This window comes from Acipenser ruthenus, chromosome 5, assembly GCF_902713425.1.
Source record: "Acipenser ruthenus chromosome 5, fAciRut3.2 maternal haplotype, whole genome shotgun sequence".
Classification (NCBI taxonomy): Eukaryota; Metazoa; Chordata; class Actinopteri; order Acipenseriformes; family Acipenseridae; genus Acipenser; species Acipenser ruthenus.
The window spans coordinates 86769643-86790930 of record NC_081193.1 but is presented as its reverse complement, the minus strand read 5'-3'; the positions used below and the strand labels follow the sequence as shown (position 1 = coordinate 86790930).

At 40.3% G+C, this 21288-nt stretch overlaps 1 protein-coding gene across 2 annotated transcripts in view; it reads left to right on the top strand.

Annotated features, from left to right (window-relative positions):
- LOC117403245 (protein kinase C epsilon type) overlaps positions 1-20333 on the top strand; it is a 161643-nt gene extending 141310 nt beyond the window's left edge. For both annotated transcript variants that reach the window (XM_034921407.2, XM_034005248.3), the window contains 4 exons: positions 3989-4127; positions 6032-6220; positions 10734-10880; positions 15050-20333. In XM_034921407.2, coding sequence (XP_034777298.1) covers positions 3989-4127; positions 6032-6220; positions 10734-10880; positions 15050-15196 — 622 coding nt within the window. In that variant the 3' untranslated portion in view covers positions 15197-20333. The remainder of the gene's footprint in view (positions 1-3988; positions 4128-6031; positions 6221-10733; positions 10881-15049) is intronic.
- Positions 20334-21288: the final 955 nt, after the last annotated feature.

Below are 21288 nucleotides of genomic sequence, written 5' to 3'. Positions count from 1 at the left end.
GGCACAAGGCCGCAGGCTGAGTCCCTTCAAGCACCCAGGAAGTCCTGTAAGAATTGTCTTACCGCACACTGGAGTGGGCTATTTCACTTATAAAATGGCTACATTCTTTTTTGAAAATAATTACACAAACTACCTTTTTTAAGGAAAAAAATAAGAAATATATTATTTATCCTTCCACTGTATTCCATTTGTTTGTAACATATACTTTGTACTTTTTTTATTTGCCATAAACATTACATTGAACATTGCCATTTATAGTAAAATGGCATTTGAGAATTGAAAGCAGACTGATTTCCCACATCTGAGGGAGGATTCATGTAACAGCCAAACACCGCACTGCACTGGCACTCGAGGGAGGGGCTTCCGAGTGTTTTTTTGTTTTTTTTTGTAGGAAATGATCCTACTCAGGCTTTGCGGGCTTCAAGAGAAGCTGACCAATAATTTCTGAGGCTATTTTCACAACGATGGCTGGTAACCTGCATAATTTCCCTAGATTGTAAACCAGCATTAGATGATATGTGGACTACATGACTTCCATGTCAGTTTGCACAGTCCTTCCCGTCCGCGGCGAGCACAATAGAATTCTATGCCAAACCCAACCTTGTTTAAAAGCCCAACAGTTGTGTCAGCAGAGAGCAGGAGAGATTTCAATTTTGTTTTAAATATGTTTCTGAAATCTGAGGGTAGTGGTGAGATATATCTGTTGTGTCGAGTTTAAACATTGCATACTCGCTATTCAGTTTTATAAAGTGAAATTTAGTTTAATAAGTAGATGCCGCTGCAGCATATATATATATATATATATATATATATATATATATATATATATATATATATATATATATAGACGTGCTCAAATTTGTTGGTACCCTTACAGCTCATTGAAATAATGCTTCATTCCTCCTGAAAAGTGATGAAATTAAAAGCTATTTTATCATGTATACTTGCATGCCTTTGGTATGTCATAGAATAAAGCAAAGAAGCTGTGAAAAGAGATGAATTATTGCTTATTCTACAAAGATATTCTAAAATGGCCTGGACACATTTGTTGGTACCCCTTAGAAAAGATAATAAATAATTGGATTATAGTGATATTTCAAACTAATTATTTTCTTTAATTAGTATCACACATGTCTCCAATCTTGTAATCAGTCATTCAGCCTATTTAAATGGAGAAAAGTAGTCACTGTGCTGTTTGGTATCATTGTGTGCACCACACTGAACATGGACCAGAGAAAGCAAAGGAGAGAGTTGTCTGAGGAGATCAGAAAGAAAATAATAGACAAGCATGGTAAAGGTAAAGGCTACAAGACCATCTCCAAGCAGCTTGATGTTCCTGTGACAACAGTTGCAAATATTATTAAGAAGTTTAAGGTCCATGGAACTGTAGCCAACCTCCCTGGGCGCGGCCGCAAGAGGAAAATCGACCCCAGATTGAACAGAAGGAGAGTGCGAATGGTAGAAAAAGAACCAAGGATAACGGCCAAAGAGATACAAGCTGAACTCCAAGGTGAAGGTACCTCAGTTTCTGATCGCACCATCCGTCGCTTTTTGAGCGAAAGTGGGCTCAAGGAGGACTCCACTTTTGACAAGAAAAACATAAAAAAGCCAGACTGGAATTTGCTAAAATGCATATTGACAAGCCACAATCCTTCTGGGAGAATGTCCTTTGGACAGATGAGTCAAAACTGGAGCTTTTTGGCAAGTCACATCAGCTCTATGTTCACAGATGAAAAAATGAAGCTTTCAAAGAAAAGAACACCATACCTACAGTGAAACATGGGGGAGGCTCGGTTATGTTTTGGGGCTGCTTTGCTGCGCCTGACACAGGGTGCCTTGAATCTGTGCAGGACACAATGAAATCTCAAGACTATCAAGGCATTCTGGAGCGAAACGTACTGCCCAGTGTCAGAAAGCTCTGTCTCAGTCGCAGGTCATGGGTCCTCCAACAGGATAATGACCCAAAACACACAGCTAAAAGCACCCAAGAATTGATAAGAACAAAACATTGGACTATTCTGAAGTGGCCTTCTATGAGTCCTGATCTGAATCCTATCGAACATCTATGGAAAGAGCTGAAACTTGCAGTCTGGAGAAGGCACCCATCAAACCTGAGACAGCTGGAGCAGTTTGCTCAGGATGAGTGGGCCAAACTACCTGTTAACAGGTGCAGAAGTCTCATTGAGAGCTACAGAAAACGTTTGATTGCAGTGATTGCATCTAAAGGTTGTGCAACAAAAAAATATTAGGTTAGCGGTCCCATCATTTTTGTCCATGCCATTTTCATTTGTTTTATTATTTACAATATTATGTTGAATAAAAAATCAAAAGCAAAGTCTGGTTTCTATTAAATATGGAATAAACAATGGTGGATGCCAATTACTTTTGTCAGTTTCAAGTTATTTCAGAGAAAATTGTGCATTCTTCGTTTTTTGTGGAGGGGTACCAACAAATTTGAGCACGTCTGTATATATAATTACATGCTGAGTGAGGCTTGCTTGGTGATTTCTCAGATGGCTTTTGAATAGTGTTACTGCTACTGCTTGCCTCTGAGTTTTCTTTGTCCTGTTCTCTGACGAAATAAATACCACAGTATATTTGCCAATTTTTCTGTAATTCTTAGTGACAGAGATGAAAAAAAAAAAAATTAAAAGATTGTTGAGTGATTTAAATGCTGTTTCAATTGTATGTTGACATTTTTACCTACAGAAACACTGTTTAGATAATTGTTACTATTAAGGCGTAGTAATTAATAGATCCGGTAAGTAGGTTGGTCTGTGATGTCATAACCGTGCGGTAAGACAATTATTACTGCACAGTCATGTGATCTTGTTCAGCCAATCACGCTGTACACAGACCATTTTTAAGTTTAAACGTTTTTTTTTTTAAATTAAACTTACATGGCATAACAAATTTGTGTTTGTTTTTATTAGCACTTTATTTTCTTACATTTGTTTCCATGGTAACATAAAATGAAGTAGAAAATGTTGACTTTGTGCTTAAAATAAACGTTTACAATATTAAATGCTTAGTATTGCAAATAAGCCCAAACGAGTGGATGATTAGCTCAAGCTCAAGAGCTCTGCGGTGTGTGCACTGAAAGCATTTTGTGTGGCTTCTTTTGTAGGTTCAATGTTTAAGCTTTATAATAATTATTAATAATAATAATAATAATAATAATAATAATAATAATAATAATAATAATAATAATAATAACTATTATTAAAGCTAAAAACAGGAGGGAAAGCAAGGTGCCACAAAAATAGGAATTAACAAGAACAATTGAAAGTGTACGTGGTTCTTTTTTGACCTTTAACAATTAAAAGGGAGTGACTTTCTGATGTAAACAAGTTGCATTTGAGATCCAAAGGAACAAGAACATTAAAAGAAAAGACATGCTGTACAGCGTTTATTTCAGCCATTGTGCACAGGTAAGAAAAAATAATTTCACTTGAAACCTAAATTTATATTTACCTCAACTTTATTTGACTGGATACTGCATAAAGTTTCACAGACCCTATTTTACCATTCTGACTTGTCAAAAAAACAAATAAACAAAAAAAACTTTTCCCTAATTTTGCTTGGCAGGTGCTGTTTTGTTGACTCTCAAGTATTGGCGTCTCTGGGTTTGTGAAGCCAGCAGTTAAAGTTAACTTATTATTTGGTATACATTCTAATTTCAGGTGTAATCTGAATCTTAACTTCATTCAGTTTGTGTTCCTGAGCAAAAAATCTAACACGGCAGCGGATCCCAGACTCCTACCACTTTTCAGCTTGTTTTTTTTTACTTTTCCTCACTTTCATCTCTGTAAAAAGAAGCGAATGGTGAGCACAAATAAGCCACTGAAAGCCATGTCAGCATCAGCTTGTGCATACATAAAACTGAGGAAGACCTTTGAAACGTTCTCTAGTTGAATTTTAGCTGGAGTGATGGAAAATGTTTTTAAAAATAAATTTCGCTTTACAGTTTATTTTTATTTTTTTACAGAGATTTAAAACTGGACAACATTCTTCTGGACGCTGAAGGACACTGCAAGCTGGCCGACTTCGGCATGTGCAAGGAGGGGATTCTGAATGGAGTGACGACTACGACGTTCTGCGGGACACCCGACTACATCGCCCCAGAGGTACCCTCACAGCCTTCCTGTCAACTTTCTTACCAAAGTATAGGCTGGCTTAGTGCAGTTCCCGATGTGGAGGATATTGCTGTACTGTAGTTTTTTATTTTTTATTTCTAGTTTGGCAATTTTTTATTGGATGTGGTTCTCCTTTCTGAATTTCTTTTTGTTGCTAATGACAAGTTGGAGCAAAGAGCTTTAGAAATGTAGCCCTTTATGTTTTAATGAATGTTTTATTAAAGACTGTTAACCAATAAAATCAAGTTTTTTTAACTGTTTTAGATTAAGAGGGTTTAAAATGTATTCTTTTTTTTTTTTTACAGCTAAGAGCATGTTTCAAACCAGACTTTAAAACAGCTCTTACAGTTTTTGTGAATAGTGCCATGTGTGTGCAGTTTTTACTGCTCTAAACTGCACCAGATCTCAATACGCTCTTCAACTTTATGCTAATGCTGCTGGTGTTTTTTTCTCAGGGGGAATTTATATTATTCATACAACACAATCAGCTACACACTGATTGGGAGCAGTATGAAGATGGTGCAAAGTCTAGCGCAGTGCAAAAGTCCATCTCTTCCAAACACTTCATGCCGTTGTAGCTCCCTGGGCCCTATTCTCTAGCTCATTATAGTCCAGCAGTTTTAAAATGTACCCGATTCTGTTACGAAAGCCTCTTATTCCATAACATAAACACATCCCTGCTCTACAGAGGGATGTGTCCCGTGGTCTGCATTTATCTGCCACTGAGAATCCATCTGGGAGTCGCTGGAGCCAAGCAGTGTAAACGCAGCAGCTCAGGATAAACACTGGGACTTTAATTAGAGGGGGGGAAGGGGAGGCTGTGCTCACTGTACAGTACAGGGTGTCCCCATGCACCGCTAGCATGGACCAGCTACAGAGGGGGGAGGGGGAGGCTGTGCTCACTGTACAGTACAGGGTGTCCCCATGCACCACTAGCGTTGACCAGCTACAGAGGGGGGAGGGGGAGGCTGTGCTCACTGTACAGTGCAGCGTGTACTGTCCCCATGCACCGCTAGCATGGACCAGCTACAGAGGGGGGAGGGGGAGGCTGTGCTCACTGTACAGTGCAGCGTGTACTGTCCACATGCACCGCTTTCATGGACTAGCTACAGACGGGGAGGGGAGGCTGTGCTCACGGTACAGTGCAGGGTGTGCTGTCCCCATGCATCGCTAGCATGGACCAGCTACAGCCCTCCTCAACATCCTCAATTGAGGACATAGTGGCTTACTGACAGTAAAGAAATAAAGCATCTCACTGTCTGTTCCGTTTCATGGATCCAAATACTGCCATCATTTAAATATTAAAACAGCACCAAATCTGAAATTTTACTTACTATTAAAGACAAAAATACACTTAAGAGATTCGCACACACTGTTAGAAAGCCCAGTGACGGCTTTTGAAGGATCTTATTGAATGACTTGGCAATCCGTTTCATACACCCTCCACTGTGTGAATTCTGTGTGGAGGATATGTGGTCCAGTGGTTAAAGAAAAGGGCTTTAACCAGGAGGTCCCTGGTTCAAATCCCGACTCATTCACTGACTCACTGTGTGACCCTGAGCAAGTTACTCCTTGTGCTTTGTCTTTCGGGTGAGATGTTGTTGTAAGTGACTGCAGCTGATGCATAGTTCACACACCATAGCCTCTGTAAGTCCCCTTGGATAAAGGCGTCTGCTAAATAAACAAATAATAATAATAATAATAATTCATAACTCCTATTCTCTTTCCCCAATATATCTCCATTCAACTTAATGGTCATGGCCTGTGTGCTTAGTTTGAAAAAGTGACCGGGGTTGACTTAGTTGACTTAGAATTTAACAACGTTTTTTGCCATTCAGGGGTGATTCGCTGCTGCCTTATTGACTGCCCCCCTCTCTCTGTCCCTGCACTCTTAGATCCTGCAGGAGCTGGAGTACGGCCCCTCGGTGGACTGGTGGGCTCTGGGGGTGCTGATGTACGAGATGATGGCGGGGCAGCCCCCCTTCGAGGCAGACAACGAGGACGACCTGTTTGAGTCCATCCTGCATGATGACGTGCTCTACCCCGTGTGGCTGAGCAAGGAGGCTGTGAGCATCCTCAAAGCGGTGGGTCTGTCTTCCATACCCTCCCCCTGGCTGCCTCTCTGCAGTATCCATCCATACCCTCATTCTGCCTGCCTCTCCACAGTATCCATCCATACCCTCCCCCCGGCTGCCTCTCCGCAGTATCCATCCATACCCTCCCCCCGGCTGCCTCTCCGCAGTATCCATCCAGGCACTCCCCCCGGCTGCCTCTCTGCAGTATCCATCCATACCCTCCCCCCGGCTGCCTCTCCGCAGTATCCATCCAGACACTCCCCCCCGGCTGCATCTCCACAGTATCCATCCATACCCTCCCTCCGCCTGCCTCTCCACAGTATCCATCCATACCCTCCCCCCGGCTGCCTCTCCGCAGTATCCATCCAGACACTCCCCCCGGCTGCTTCTCCGCAGTATCCATCCAGACACTCCCCCCCGGATGCTTCTCCGCAGTATCCATCCATACCCTCCCTCCGCCTGCCTCTCCACAGTATCCATCCATACCCTCCCCCCGGCTGCCTCTCCGCAGTATCCATCCAGACACTCCCCCCCGGCTGCTTCTCCGCAGTATCCATCCATACCCCCCCCCCCCCCCCCCCCCGGCTGCTTCTCCGCAGTATCCATCCATACCCTCCCCCCGGCTGCCTCTCAGCCCCTTGAATGGAAAATATCCATACAAAGTAACTGTTACCAAGGGCACAGATATTACAGTTGTACATCCTTGGTGGTCATTTTTCACTTCAGAAATTCACCTAATCTCTCTCTCTCTCTCTCTCCTCTCTCTCTCTCTCATCCTCACCCCTCTACCTTTCCTTCGTCCAGCCTCTTTCTTTCTGTATCTCTCCTTTCCGGTCTCATTTTTACCTTTTTGTCTTTCCCTTCCCTTACCGTCTCTCTTTCTCCTTTGCTTCCTCTTTAACTCCCCCTTTCACTCCCTCTCCTTCTCCCTTACCCACCTCCTCTCTCTCTCTCCCTTCCTCTCTTTTTTTTATTAAATTATATGTGATTAGCTGAGCAGTCCCCTATGAGAGTTCAGAAGGAGTTCAGAGTGCCACTGGTTACATCGAGAGGGGCCTGGGATAAAATGCATTTCTTGTGGGAAAAGAACAAATTGTTTGTGTTCCCTGTCGGTTAGGATTGCATCAGCTGTATGCTGTGCCGTTCATTGGGACATCATGGAGCTCCAGTACTTGATTTCTGGGGCATCTCCAGGCTCCGTGTATTCAGAGAGCCCTCATAAAACAACATCTGTGTTGCCATAATGAAGTCTTGTGGAAAAACCAAGGGCTTTCTCTTTGATAGATGGAGTGCACTTGCTTTTTTCTTCTCTCATTTAAGGTGTAAAACTTAGCTCTTTACACTTTTTTCTGACTTGGATTTTTTTTGTTGACATGCAGAGTGTGATTTCATCATGTATTTGCAGGAAGTCTTTTGTCGCGACACAGGTGAAACCTGATGCATCGCTAACAGGCACTGTGTGCAGGTGTTAATTACATGATATCACCCATAACTATAAAGTAAAAGAAATATAAAGACTAAAATAAACTTTATGAACTTCAATGACAAAAAATGAGGCTGTAAGTCTTCCTTAATGTATTCCGAGTTTTGGTTCACAGTCTTAAAGACAGATAGATAGTTAGACTAGCTCCATGATACAATGGCATAATACATTTTGCAAATCTAAAGGAGTTTTATTGATGAAATCATGTTTGCTGATGTGAATTTGCTTGTGTAAGTTTACCTGTACCAGGTGATCAGAATAATTCTGCTGTGTGTATTGAAGTAAAAGCAGCCCTTGGTTTGAGTTTACAAGTGTGTTGTATGCAAATTGTCTTTGTGCTTTCTCCAGATGCTCTGTACCCCAACACAAAATCACATATTCAAACAGCTGCTTTTTGTATTATGTACTGCTTACTGCTAACTGTGAAGTAGGTCTATTGTTTAATCCCCAGTTGTTAGGTAATGGTTTATTATTTTGTACATTTTATATTTATGTTTAACAATTCACTACAGCACAAGTCTGAGCTAGTAGACAAAGGGGGGCGGGCATTTGGTTAGAATACCTGGCGTTAATATTGGTTCTGTCCTCCATGAATAACATAGATGTTTATGTATTGAAGTCTGTTAGAAAAGAGCTGGAGACAAGCATTGAATGTTTATTTACTATAAAAGGGCATATTGTCAGCTATCAAATGGAATAAACATTCCCAGCTGGTTTCACATGCCGCGGGCGGATCTGATCTTGGGACTACCTAACGTTACCTTAGGTATGAGATTAGTGCTCATACCCGGCATTTAGAGTTGTTTTTTTAAGCCAGTTGTTGACCAAGAGTGGCATCGCTGTAGCACAATGAGCAGGCCAGTCAGTTTTCAGTCAGGTAGCATTGCTTTAGCAGTGTGAGGCTGTGTGCTGGTTAGTCATGTCATGTCAGTGTGAGGCTGTGTGCTGAGCAGTTAGTCATGTCTTGGCAGTGTGACGCTGTGCTGGGTGGTTAGTCATGTCTTGGCAGTGTGATGCTGTGTTGGGCGGTTAGTCATGTCTTGGCAGTGTGAGGCTGTGCTGGGTGGTTAGTCATGTCATGGCAGTGTGAGGCTGTGTTGGGCGGTTAGTCATGTCTTGGCAGTGTGATGCTGTGTTGGGCGGTTAGTCATGTCTTGGCAGTGTGAGGCTGTGCTGGGTGGTTAGTCATGTCATGGCAGTGTGAGGCTGTGTTGGGCGGTTAGTCATGTCATGGCAGTGTGAGGCTGTGTTGGGCGGTTAGTCATGTCATGGCAGTGTGATGCTGTGTTGGGCGGTTAGTCATGTCATGGCAGTGTGATGCTGTGTTGGGCGGTTAGTCATGTCTTGGCAGTGTGATGCTGTGTTGGGTGGTTAGTCATGTCATGGCAGTGTGAGGCTGTGTTGGGCGGTTAGTCATGTCATGGCAGTGTGATGCTGTGTTGGGCGGTTAGTCATGTCATGGCAGTGTGATGCTGTGTTGGGCGGTTAGTCATGTCTTGGCAGTGTGATGCTGTGTTGGGCGGTTAGTCATGTCATGGCAGTGTGATGCTGTGTTGGGCGGTTAGTCATGTCATGGCAGTGTGATGCTGTGTTGGGCGGTTAGTCATGTCATGGCAGTGTGATGCTGTGTTGGGCGGTTAGTCATGTCATGGCAGTGTGATGCTGTGTTGGGCGGTTAGTCATGTCATGGCAGTGTGATGCTGTGTTGGGTGGTTAGTCATGTCATGGCAGTGTGAGGCTGTGTTGGGCGGTTAGTCATGTCTTGGCAGTGTGAGGCTGTGTTGGGTGGTTAGTCATGTCATGGCAGTGTGAGGCTGTGTTGGGCGGTTAGTCATGTCTTGGCAGTGTGATGCTGTGTTGGGCGGTTAGTCATGTCTTGGCAGTGTGATGCTGTGTTGGGCGGTTAGTCATGTCATGGCAGTGTGATGCTGTGTTGGGCGGTTAGTCATGTCTTGGCAGTGTGATGCTGTGTTGGGCGGTTAGTCATGTCATGGCAGTGTGAGGCTGTGTTGGGCGGTTAGTCATGTCATGGCAGTGTGAGGCTGTGTTGGGCGGTTAGTCATGTTATGGCAGTGTGAGTCTGTTTTGGGCGGTTAGTCGTGCCTTTTCTCCGAGTGTCACAGCGCACAGCTCAGTCTTGAGAACAGGAAAGGCAGTGGAAGCAGGCCATTCATTTTGCTCTATTAGCAGGGGACTACAGACTGGATCTCTCGGTTTCCTCTCATTGTGCTTCTTGACATCGAGCTGCCGTCTGATTATTTGACCTCAAGTTGTCTGCTGCCTCCCAGCAGTGTTTGTGTGGGGTAATGGTGCCTGTTGACCTTTCTTGGCTTCCGTCATTGTTCAAAGTACTAACTCGTCAATAGGGGAATGGGGTAAAAATATGCATCATGATTATCTTTTTTGATCAGTACAAGACAACATAATGAAAACCTTTTTTTAACCTCTATTTACTCCACGTTATGGAACAAGCAAAAAATAGCTTTGCTCCCATCTGCGCCTAAGTTTTTCTTTTTTTACTTTCTATAAAGGTGGCACATTTTTTCTGAATATGAAATGAATAACCTAGAAATTGAATTCAAGGGCTTCCAGGTATTGTATTCTTAACGTGTGTGTTTCTAGGTGTGACATTTTATGCAAACATGGTGCTGATTACAGTTTGGAGTAAAATACTCCCTCTGATGTGCCTCAGGGCAACACTGTGCTGGTTTAACAGGTAGAGTGAGATACTTAACTGCTTCAGGGTCTGGATGGAGGGTTAATTGGTTCAATTAAACTATTCAGAGCAGGGTTGAAACAAAGACCAGGGGTGGAAGGGCCAGGCTTTGCCCAGGTGCAAACTGAATGAAGAATCATCCCACAGGCTCTTTTAACCCTGTTTCTAACTGTGCCACTATATTGATTCCTGCTGTGTTTGGGTGTCCAGGTTGAGGGAATAGCCCTTTTAGCACATACTCGAGAAGCCCAGGATAATTGCAGTGTTTTTTAGTAACACAGTAGCTCATCCCTGGTTCTGTTTTTTTGTACCCTCTTTTTCAGTTCATGACTAAGAGCCCCAATAAGCGCCTGGGCTGCGTGGTGTCGCAGGGCGGGGAAGAATCCATCAAGCAGCATCCGTTTTTCAAGGAAATCGACTGGGTCATGCTGGAACAAAGGAAAACCAAGCCTCCTTTCAAACCTCGAATCGTAAGTACTGCAGCAGCCTGAAAGCAGCCCTGCAATGGGAGGGTGGCAATTCATTTATAAATGCTTACTAAAGGTGGGGGGAGGGGGGGGTTTGCTGTTTGAGCAATGGGCTTAAAATATCAGTACTGCACTGTGCGTAGTATTTATATTGTATTCAACATATTTATTTAAAAATCATTTTCACATACAATGGTACAATTAAAGTGGTGTACAATGTGTCACATATTATAAACTACTGTAAAATAAAAACAATACATTTTAAATGTTAATAGTCTTCGAAGATGTTTAGTATTTACCTCTAACACAAAGCGATGTAAAACCTCCAAAATGATATAATAGCAGCCACTAGTGTAACTGCACATGTCATTAAGTAGCAAGTACAATTATATAAATGTCACCTAAAATACATTCTGGTATATTGCTTTAACTCCAGTCTAATTCCTGTTGAAAGGAAAAAACGTGTACCAAACAGCAAAGAAGGGTTAAATAATTCTGTGTTCAGGCTTTGTGAATAGGGCCCAGTGTTGGTTCTGAGATAGGCCTCTTCTTTAAACAGGTAATACAAATCATTAATCCAAAAAGGTCATGTTATTTGGAATTATTAATATGTAAAGCAGTGCTTAAATACGTGTTTGAAAATGTAAATGTCAAATTGTACTGTGGTGAGTTGATGCAGGACAACAAAGACCTCAAACCGTGACTGGCACAGGTTCAGAGGTCAGCATGCTGCAGAAACTGCAGAATTATTAAAAGCCAAGCTTTTTATTAATGAAATCATGTTAATGTTTTCTGAACAAACGCAGTTATTGAGAGTCTCCTTTGGAGTAAACTGCCAGCGAAGGCAAGGCAAAGGAATTATTGGCAGGAGGTCCTTCTGCTAATGAAGGAAATGAAACAGAAACGATTAAATCAGAATTATTTAAATAAGCAAAATGGTGGCTAAACAAAACAAAACAAAAATATCACATTTTGAATAGGAAATATTTTTTGCGATGATTTTCTTCATGTGGCAGCAATTATACTTGAAGATTATCATACCCCTGATCCTTTATGAAGACACTGAGTTTAAGGACACTGTCCACTTAAAGTTGGACTCCACGATAGTTTTCATTTGCTTTCTGTGTGGTGTTGGTGTTGGTCTTTGTGCTGGAAGGTTACATTCGTTTCATAGGAATGAAAGATCATGCAGTGGTGTAGATTACTCCAGGTCTTCATCAGCTCATTTTTTTGTTGGAAGTAAAAACACACCCGATAACCTGAAATAAGCAAGTTGAGACATTTCTCTTTAAGGGGCTTGTAAGAAGTCTGACGTGGTTTCTTATCCATTTCAGAATTAAAACTAGTGTATTAATGTAGATATTAAAACAGCTGCTCTAAAAATATATCATACACCTGCTCTTTTACAAACCTGTGTCTTCTGTGGTTTTCTACGATGGGTGATGTTAATATGGGGTGAATGAATTACTAAAATTGCATAAAAACACCCAAATTCATGGCTCATACTTTATAGACAGCTGTGAATGAGGATGTTCTGATTCTTTACTTAACAGGTAGGACCAACTGGGGACAGGTTCCCATTTACACAACTGAACTGGGCAATTAGGGAGGGCGACGGAGACATTTCAAATCTGTTTTAGGTGTTACGTTTTATGGTCAATTGGTGCTTGCCCAAAATAGATGTCATTTTTAAAGAAATCTAGTTTTGGAGCAACGCTATCCGCTTATTGTAAGCATAGCGATGGAAGGGAAAACACAATCACGTGCCAGGAATAGAGATTGCTGAAGGATTTTCCTGACAATTCAGTGCAGGAGATAACAGTAGCTACATATGTATTGTCTCAATGGTTTTTGTTTTGCCATTACATCACAGTGTTCCAGATGCTTGCTGTTTCAGACACTGAAACACAAAGCATTTGGCGCGGTGAATATTGAATCAAGTCTTTGTCTGAATATCATGCCCTACAGTGTTTAAGAAAGGCCACTGCAGGCAAAACAAGAGTAACGCAACACCCACATGTCTGTTTAAACACAGTATTTTTATTATTACAGCAATTACATACTCAACTTTACTATATTCAATATATTAGACCATGTGAAAAGGATTTTGAACAGAGTGTAGTTGGGTAAATATTATCACTGTCCCTCACTGGCACTGACAGCTACTGATCTGTCTCCACAATATATCATTAGCTTGGAAAACTTTTGGTCTAATCCATTCCTCTATTATTTCATTGAAAACATATAGTGAAAAAAACAGTAGCCTAATACAGCAAGTGGATTGGAAATGTAGTCAAGTTTGAACTTCCATTGAACTTTCATTTTACCAATACCTGTAATTTTCATTTACATGTTCTAGTCATTTCTGCTTTCAGGATGACTGGCTCAAAACAGAAGTAGTAACTAAGTGAATATGCCATCTAAAAGTGTGTTGTTTATTACAAGTCGTTATTGTATTTTTTGCATTATAAAGTATACAAATTACAGATTAAACCTAATCAGGGACCTTCTGAACAGGGCTTTAAAAATAAACTTTCCCAGACGAAAGCATAAACTCTTCTGTTCATTCGAACAGAAACACAGTCACTGTCTGGAGTGGCTGCGCTTTTCCTTCAAGTTTTTCGAGGCGTGAGAATGTCACAATTCTGTCTAATTGCGGTTGGTTGTAAAGCTGGAGAAAGGTGAACCGGAGAACCCTGGTCTGTGGTCAACCACAATTACCCTCTGCCCTTTAACACTTTCCTGAGCTGTGTAGTGTGCACTGCTTCAGCCAGCTACATCCCTGATGTAAAGATTTCCGTGCTTGTGCCTGCTGCTTCTGACGTTCTTTGTACATACACAGGGGCTGGATATTTACTTTACAACAGAATATAGGGAACGGCGACTTTATTGGTCTTGCTTTGTTGATCATTTTTTTTTAACAATCTTTTAAAGCACTTAATGATCAAACTCACATCCTGTGATCTTAGACATATGGAAAACCAGGCATGGATATTTACAGGATAGTGAGCGGGATTGTGGCTCAAGCCGTGGTCCTGCAATGGACTTTGCTGTCCTTATATGACATATTCGGACACCATTATGGTATGCGGTTCACTTGCATGGTGAATTCTAGGGGCTGTATCTTCTTTTCAACATGCACTTCAACTATAGGGCTGTACGAACTCCACAATGGAATCTTATAATCACATCAATATTTTACAAAATTAACAGTTTGGTGACTTGTACCCAAATGGAATCTGAAGGGTCTATAAGAGTCTATAATAAAAGTTTTGAGAATATTGGTGAAAATTCAGTGCAATTAGATAAAGGTCCACATTATGAATGAGAACCCTACACAGAAGCTTACCCTGCAGTTAATTCACATGGTTTCCTTTATGTGGAAACATGCATGGTAAAGCTTTTCAGAACTTTAGTTTTGATCGGTACCATATTTGCTCAAGTATAAGTCAAGAAATTTAAACCCAAAACACAATCCTGAAGTTGGGTGGGTTGACTAATAACGAGCAAACATATGAACCGATCTATAATTTATAGTAAAAGCCTATATTTACTGATTGCGATGACTGGTGGCAGCATAAACGCATTGGAGGGGCATAATAATAATAATAATAATAATAATAATAGCAATGTTACCTTTTCTATTGCATGACTCTGCAGCATAGTGCTTCTGTGGGAAACAGCAGCACCTCCATTGTTGTGGGCAAATCCTTGTTGCCCACATTGCCAGAGCAAATGCTTCTCATTTCTCTCAAATCAAAACACAACATCTCAAGATTTGGTGAAAACGATTCTGTGACATTGTCTATATATAAAAAAATGAATCCCAGGTTTGTTTACATCCAGGTGCTGTCATGTAAAACACAGATGCAGTTTCATTGAATTACAGCCAGACCACCCCCCCCCCCCCCCCCCATTCCATTGAAATAGATACTTCTGTGTGGGCTAGGGGTGGGGCTTGAAATAAAATAATAATATTGTAGGCTATACAAAAAAAAACAAACATGTATTATAATACGCAACTGGCAGTTCTAGGTACAAGTGCTTATACAATTGTTATTTTTGCAAATCTGCTGCTCAGACGACATCAGGATATCTAATACATATATTTAGGAAAAACAAAAAGATTCCCGAATCTCGCCCTCACAATGTTTCTTTTTTTTTTTCTTCAGAAAACCAAAAGGGATGTAAACAACTTCGACCAGGACTTCACGCGCGAGGAGCCCGTGTTGACGCTGGTGGAGGATGCCATCATCAAGCAGATCAACCAGGACGAGTTCAAAGGATTCTCGTACTTTGGGGAGGAGCCCATGTCCTAAGACACAGAACCATCGCCAGCGGGCCATCAGCTCCTCCTGTGAGAGTCCAGCAGTGAAGAGTAAAACAAGAGCAAGCTGAAACGATCAACTAGTCAAGTATTAAGCTTCTACCGTGAAACTACACTCCACTCACCAGCTCAATGGGGTTATTAGGGGTTCCACTTTTAGGCTTGTGAAGCACTCCATTGTTACTGTGTTTCAACAGTGGTTGAAGGACTATCCATCTCTCTGTTTGTCTCTCTTTCTTTCTCTTTCTCTCGCTCTTTGTTGCAAACTAAGTTTTGCAGACGTAACACACTGCCATAGAGAAATAAGAGACTGAAGAAGCAGTCCAATAGCGTGTATTGTTTGGCAGAGCTGGTCTGGTTAGCTGTATACCCAATAGCGTGTATTGTTTGGCAGAGCCGGTCTGGTTAGCTGCATGCAGTAGCTGCCCATGTTTTCTGTTCTCACGGTTACAGCAGAGTCACTCTGACAATGAGGTTGCAATACAGTAGCAGTGCCACTGTCTGGGTCTTCTCTAGCTGGGAGCTGTTGCACCACCAACAGTCATTTCTTTTTCCTTAGTGATGCATGAATCTTACATATAGTGACCAGTCTTCTGTAGTGAAGGTTTGTGTCCAGGCTAGTTTAACTACAGTCTGAGACTGACAGTACCACCATCTGTTGGTTCTGAAGCTAAGCAAAAACCTTGTATTTGCACTGTTGCTTGAGTTCCAATTACGCTTTTTTTAAAAAAGCTTGTAGTCTTTGAAATTATTTTGCCTTGAAATAGATGTCTTACTTAGTAGACTTCCATTTAAATAAATGGAAGTGAATGTATGTAAGGCATTTTAATTGAAAATTGGGTGAAATAGGTTTGGAGGCAAAGGTGACTTAAAGCCCACAGAAAGTAGTATTCGTTATTATTCTCTCCAGTGATCTAGGAGTACCCCTCCTGCAGAGCAGCGTGCAACAGGTAGTTGCTAGTATTCGAATGTACCTTTGTAGTGTACAGTGTTAATGGGTCAAAAACAACTAAGAGCAGAAATACACAATACTGTACAACAGGACATTATTTTGTTGTACAGCATTGCACTGAATCCTTTATTTTGATTGTGTTTTCCTTTGCGGTGTGTTACTCTGGCACATCTGTAAACTCATTTGATTGGTCCTACTGGCCTTTTTAATTTCAATTGATTTTTTACATGATACTTTTGCATTAAGAATAATACAGTCAAGACGGACCTTCATGATGTATTGCATTAACGGAGCAGGATGAGAACATCTGTCCAGAATACACCACCTTAACCAAATTGATTGTACAAATAAAGAAAAACAAATTGGAACTCTGTGTAGCAACAACAACGAAAATGTGACTATCAGAATCTGACTTATCATAAAAAGTAGATGTGAGGATTGATGATCAAATTTTACAGAACTGACAGTTATGACGGTGTAGATATTTCCCTTTGTTTGGTGGGTTGGGGTAACTTTACATCTGTCCACAATAGTTACCTACTGTAGATATGCTAACAGTGTTATTGTAGTTTATTTCAAAATATTGTGTGATTTTGTGTGTGTGTGTGTGCGTGCGCATGTGTACAAGTGCTCCTCAAAGTCTTGTAATGTCGTCGTTTGTTTAGATTTTTTTTTTTTTTTTTTACTGGACTGTCTTAAGTGTGGCGCTCCAGAAGTCTGTTTTACCCAACCTAAATATGGATTTCCTGCTGCACAACCAGAAGTTTGAGTGGCAAACGTAGAGCTAGAAGGAGCCTTTTGCCTTCTCTGCAGGTGATACTTTGTATATAATGTTTGCTGCAAGGCCTGTGGAGTTCCTTTGAACATAAAGGTATCAATCGCTGCATGTTCAGGCATAGTATATTATATATCTATGAAAAAAAAAAGATATTATGTCCATGTGCAATACTATGTATGTGTATTTTGTATTTGTATTTTATGTCAGAATATGTTGGGTCATGAACATTGTATACTATATATATATTAACCTCTCCTGGACCTCTTGTGTGTGTGTGTGTGTGTGTGTGTGTGTATGTGTGTATATATATATATATAGTTTTTCAGACTGTAGTGACGATGTGATGATAGCTTTGATAAAGAGATTAAAGAACTAGTGGCAACTGCAAACAAACGTGCATTTAGCATCTTGAACACAACTAGATTTCAATGCCATTCCTCTTGTGTCTGTCTATGTGTGTGTGTGTGTGTGTCTGTGTGTGCATGTGTGTGTGTGTGTGTGTGTGTGTGTGCATGTGTATGTCTGTGTGTGTGTGCATGTGTATATGTGTGTGCGTGTGCGTGTGCGTGTGTGTGTATGTCTGTGTGTTTGTATGTATGTGTGTGCGTGTATGCCTCTGTGTGTGTGTTTGTTTGTTTGCTTGTTTCCAGTCTGTTTAGGACAGCTGATGCACAAGGGCTGCTCCTATCATATTGTGTTCTATTCATTTTGATATTACTATTCAGTACCCATCTCCCATCCCATGAGCACTAGAGTGTTAGTATATCGATATAAGCAATCAATAATGATTGGATACAAGTTGCTCTTTTTTTTTTTTTTTTTTTTTTTTTTTTTACTTAAACCCTTTCAGTCCTGAGCGGGACCTAAGCAATGTGTGTTAACACATGCCGACAGAAGTCACGCATCAACCTCACTGGACTCTTAGGTCCCAGTCTGAGGTAGCATATAAATATATGTAAAAAATAACGTTTTTATCCTGTTCTCATGAATACTAAATAAAGTAGCTCAGCTCAACAAAAATAATTTCAGACTGAAAGTGTTAGAAAAATCGAAAAATAAACTCTTTAACCACGTCCAGAATTCCCAGTCCGTTCTGGATTTTGTTTACCATATACCTGGTTTTCCAGCATGAAAAAAAGTTATCAGATGAGTGCGGAGCAATGGGAAGATTTTACGGTTTTAATGGTGACGTCATGCTGAAGTCACGTATGAGTTTGTGACAAAAGCATTGTACCGGTATGTGAGAAAACTGTGCATCTACCCAGCACCATGAGAAGAAAAAAAACAACATGCTCATCAAAACCCATTGGGCTCCCTGATTTTCAGGATGTTTTGTTGTTCAATTGTAATAGTGTTTTTCTTTTCAGACACACACGGTTAACAGTGTCAGATACCGAGCCCAGTTAACCTGCAATCTTTTGATCGACCTGCAGTCGCACCCCCTGAGCTCAGCACTGTTAAGAAACTGTTCAAGCTTTCTTATCAAGGGCATTTCATTGCAGAGCCTCTCACAGTTAGCAGTCAAAACCCTCCCTGAAACACTGAAACAGCATGTTTTTATTCCAGGACAAGACTCGGCTAAACCCGACAACATCTTAATGCATTGTGTAACTACTGTGATTTCCATCCATTTCTCAGTCAGTGAAGCTGAATAGCAAACAGGTGATGCTTTGATGACATAATCTCTAGGCAGGTAACCCTACAGCCCTTTCTCTCTCCCTCCCTCTGTAAGCTGTGTGCCCACGCACTCAAAACTGCTTCAGTGCAGGTCTGCATCCACTCTGGTGTTATAGTGAAACCATCCCTACAATTACGTTAGGGTTCTGGCACCACTATCCTTATAACAGCTTTTAAAAAGTACAGCACAACAACAACAAAACTATTGTAGCAACTTGCTATTATTTTATGCTAACGCTGCTTGAAAAATCCCTTGAAAACTATCTTTATCCCAGTTGTTTTTTTGTTACTTGTTACTTTTTAAAAAGCAAAAAGCATAGTGGCACCATAATTACATTTGAATCCTAGGGCAATTCACAGAAACTGTTGTCATTGCGAGTAATTCTTGGATTATTGTTTTCATATGAATTGACTGCTGCACAGAAGCACTATGGGAAAGGTATGAAGCTGCAATGCACTAAGCAAGACACCAGTCTTTAACAAACCCTCCCCGATTGTTTCAATTAAAAGCTTGTATAGTGCTATGTAAATCTCGATTGTACTTCACTTGATTGTATTCTAGCTGTGCATGAATTTCAAACAGGCTGTCTCCTGCATCACCAGCCCTTGACTCGGATATTTAAGTGGCCTTTTGAGACATCAATGGTTAGTTAAGCTAGGTTACGCTTTGGTAGAATAGTCTAGACGAAGGCAAGTAGATCCCAATAAAGAAGCCTTTCATACAACACAATCCCTTCGTTGTTTCACTGTTCCACGGTGACAAACTTTACAAAATGTTTGATTTAAAAGGCTTTTAGAATGTTAGCGCACATTTTTGCCCTATGCTTTCTTGGAGGTGTGCTTGAATAGCGTCATTAAACAAGGACATGTACTGCTGCTGTATTATTTGATGATTGAATGTACCCCTTATAGGGTAAAGCAAGTCTACTGGAACAGGCTTGGCAAGATGCAGTACGAGGCGTTCTTATTAATACAATAAAAACTGAGAGGTGTTTTGCGAAGGTCAGTTTGTTCTTTACTACCAGTTTAGTTTACGTGTCAACCCTTCCTGTGTGTCTGTTTGTGTTTGTTTTGGTTTACAGTTCTTGGGGTTTGTCAGTCTCTCTTTGTACTAGGTTTTTAATGTATTTTGTAATACATGAACATACTGTTACACTCCAGCCTTTTCCAATATAACATGTCCGTCCTCCTTAGGAGATATAAATGCATCATGCCAAATTGTATCTCTGTTGTCTCTTAGCTTCTGGTTTTATTTTAAAAAATTGTGAAAGGATGTATATATATATATATATGTATTAGCGCTGGGATAAATATCTGAATATTCAAACGAATATTTTTTGACATGTATTCGGATACAAAAATCAGATGTTCGTATTCGCTACAAATGACAAAAATACCTTGCACTTATTTACCGTCTCACCAGAATTTGTGCAGCAGTTTCAAAAAATGGCAAATGAAAAAGAGCTCAGTGTGATATGTGAGATTATTATATATAAAAATATATATATAAAAGATTTAGACAGCAAAAAGTAAACAATCCAGATTATGTACGCGCACACATAGTGATCTCTATGGAAAGCCATCTGGGACAAAAATGCGTTGTGCTGCTTTAGAGCGAGCCAGAATCTCATGGGACAGAAAAAAGTCAAGCACCTCATTCTGAAATGCCTTGCTTAAACAGTGCCCAACTTCCTGAACATGTTGTGTAGTGATTTTTATATAGACTGTATATATTATATATATATATATATATATATATATATATATATATATATATATATATATATATATATATTGTTGCGACTTTGTGTTTTGTGGAATTTAATAAATGAGAACCAAAATAATGAGTTTTTTCCCCTTCATTTTACAACACCATTTCCACGTTTGTTTTATTTGAAGTGTTTAATTTAGTTAAATTTCAGTTTTCATTTTCTTGTTGAGCTACAATAAGGCACAAGTAAACCTCATGTTATTACTTTATGAAATCGTGTCGATGGCCACTGTTTACTGTGAAGAAACGGCAATGGCAAGGAATGAAAAAAAATAAATAAAAATGCGCTGTCAGCTTTATGTAGTATTTATTTTGGGAATAAACAAAACGTTTAATTTGAACTGCTATTTGGCATCCTTTGTCTTGTAGTGAATTCACTGATGTACAGTAAGTCCTACACAACGTATTCTTTACTCCTGGGATATTTTTCTATTTTAACGTGTTACATATTGTAAGGTCTTGCTGTAAAATAAAGGCACACACACAGGAGCCACGCCCCCTGCTGCTATGCTGTCTCTGCCTGCGTTCCGAGCAATATAATGGCTTTTATTACCTTTTGAAAAACAAATTAATATTTAAATTATGAGTAAATATCCGAACATGAAAATCCTGTGTTCGTCCCAGTGCTAATATGTATATATATGTATGTAATATATATATATATATATATATATATATATATATATATATATATATATATATATATATATATATATATATATATATATTGTGATAGAGTAGGGAGAGGATAATAAAAATGTAGTCCTGGCGATAAAGTAAGATACAGGACTACGTCCTGCCGAATACCCCAAGGTTGGAATTAGAACCAGAGTCAGAATCACCTGGCTCCAATATAATAATAATAATAATAATAATAATATCTTTATATCACGTCTTTCAAAGTGG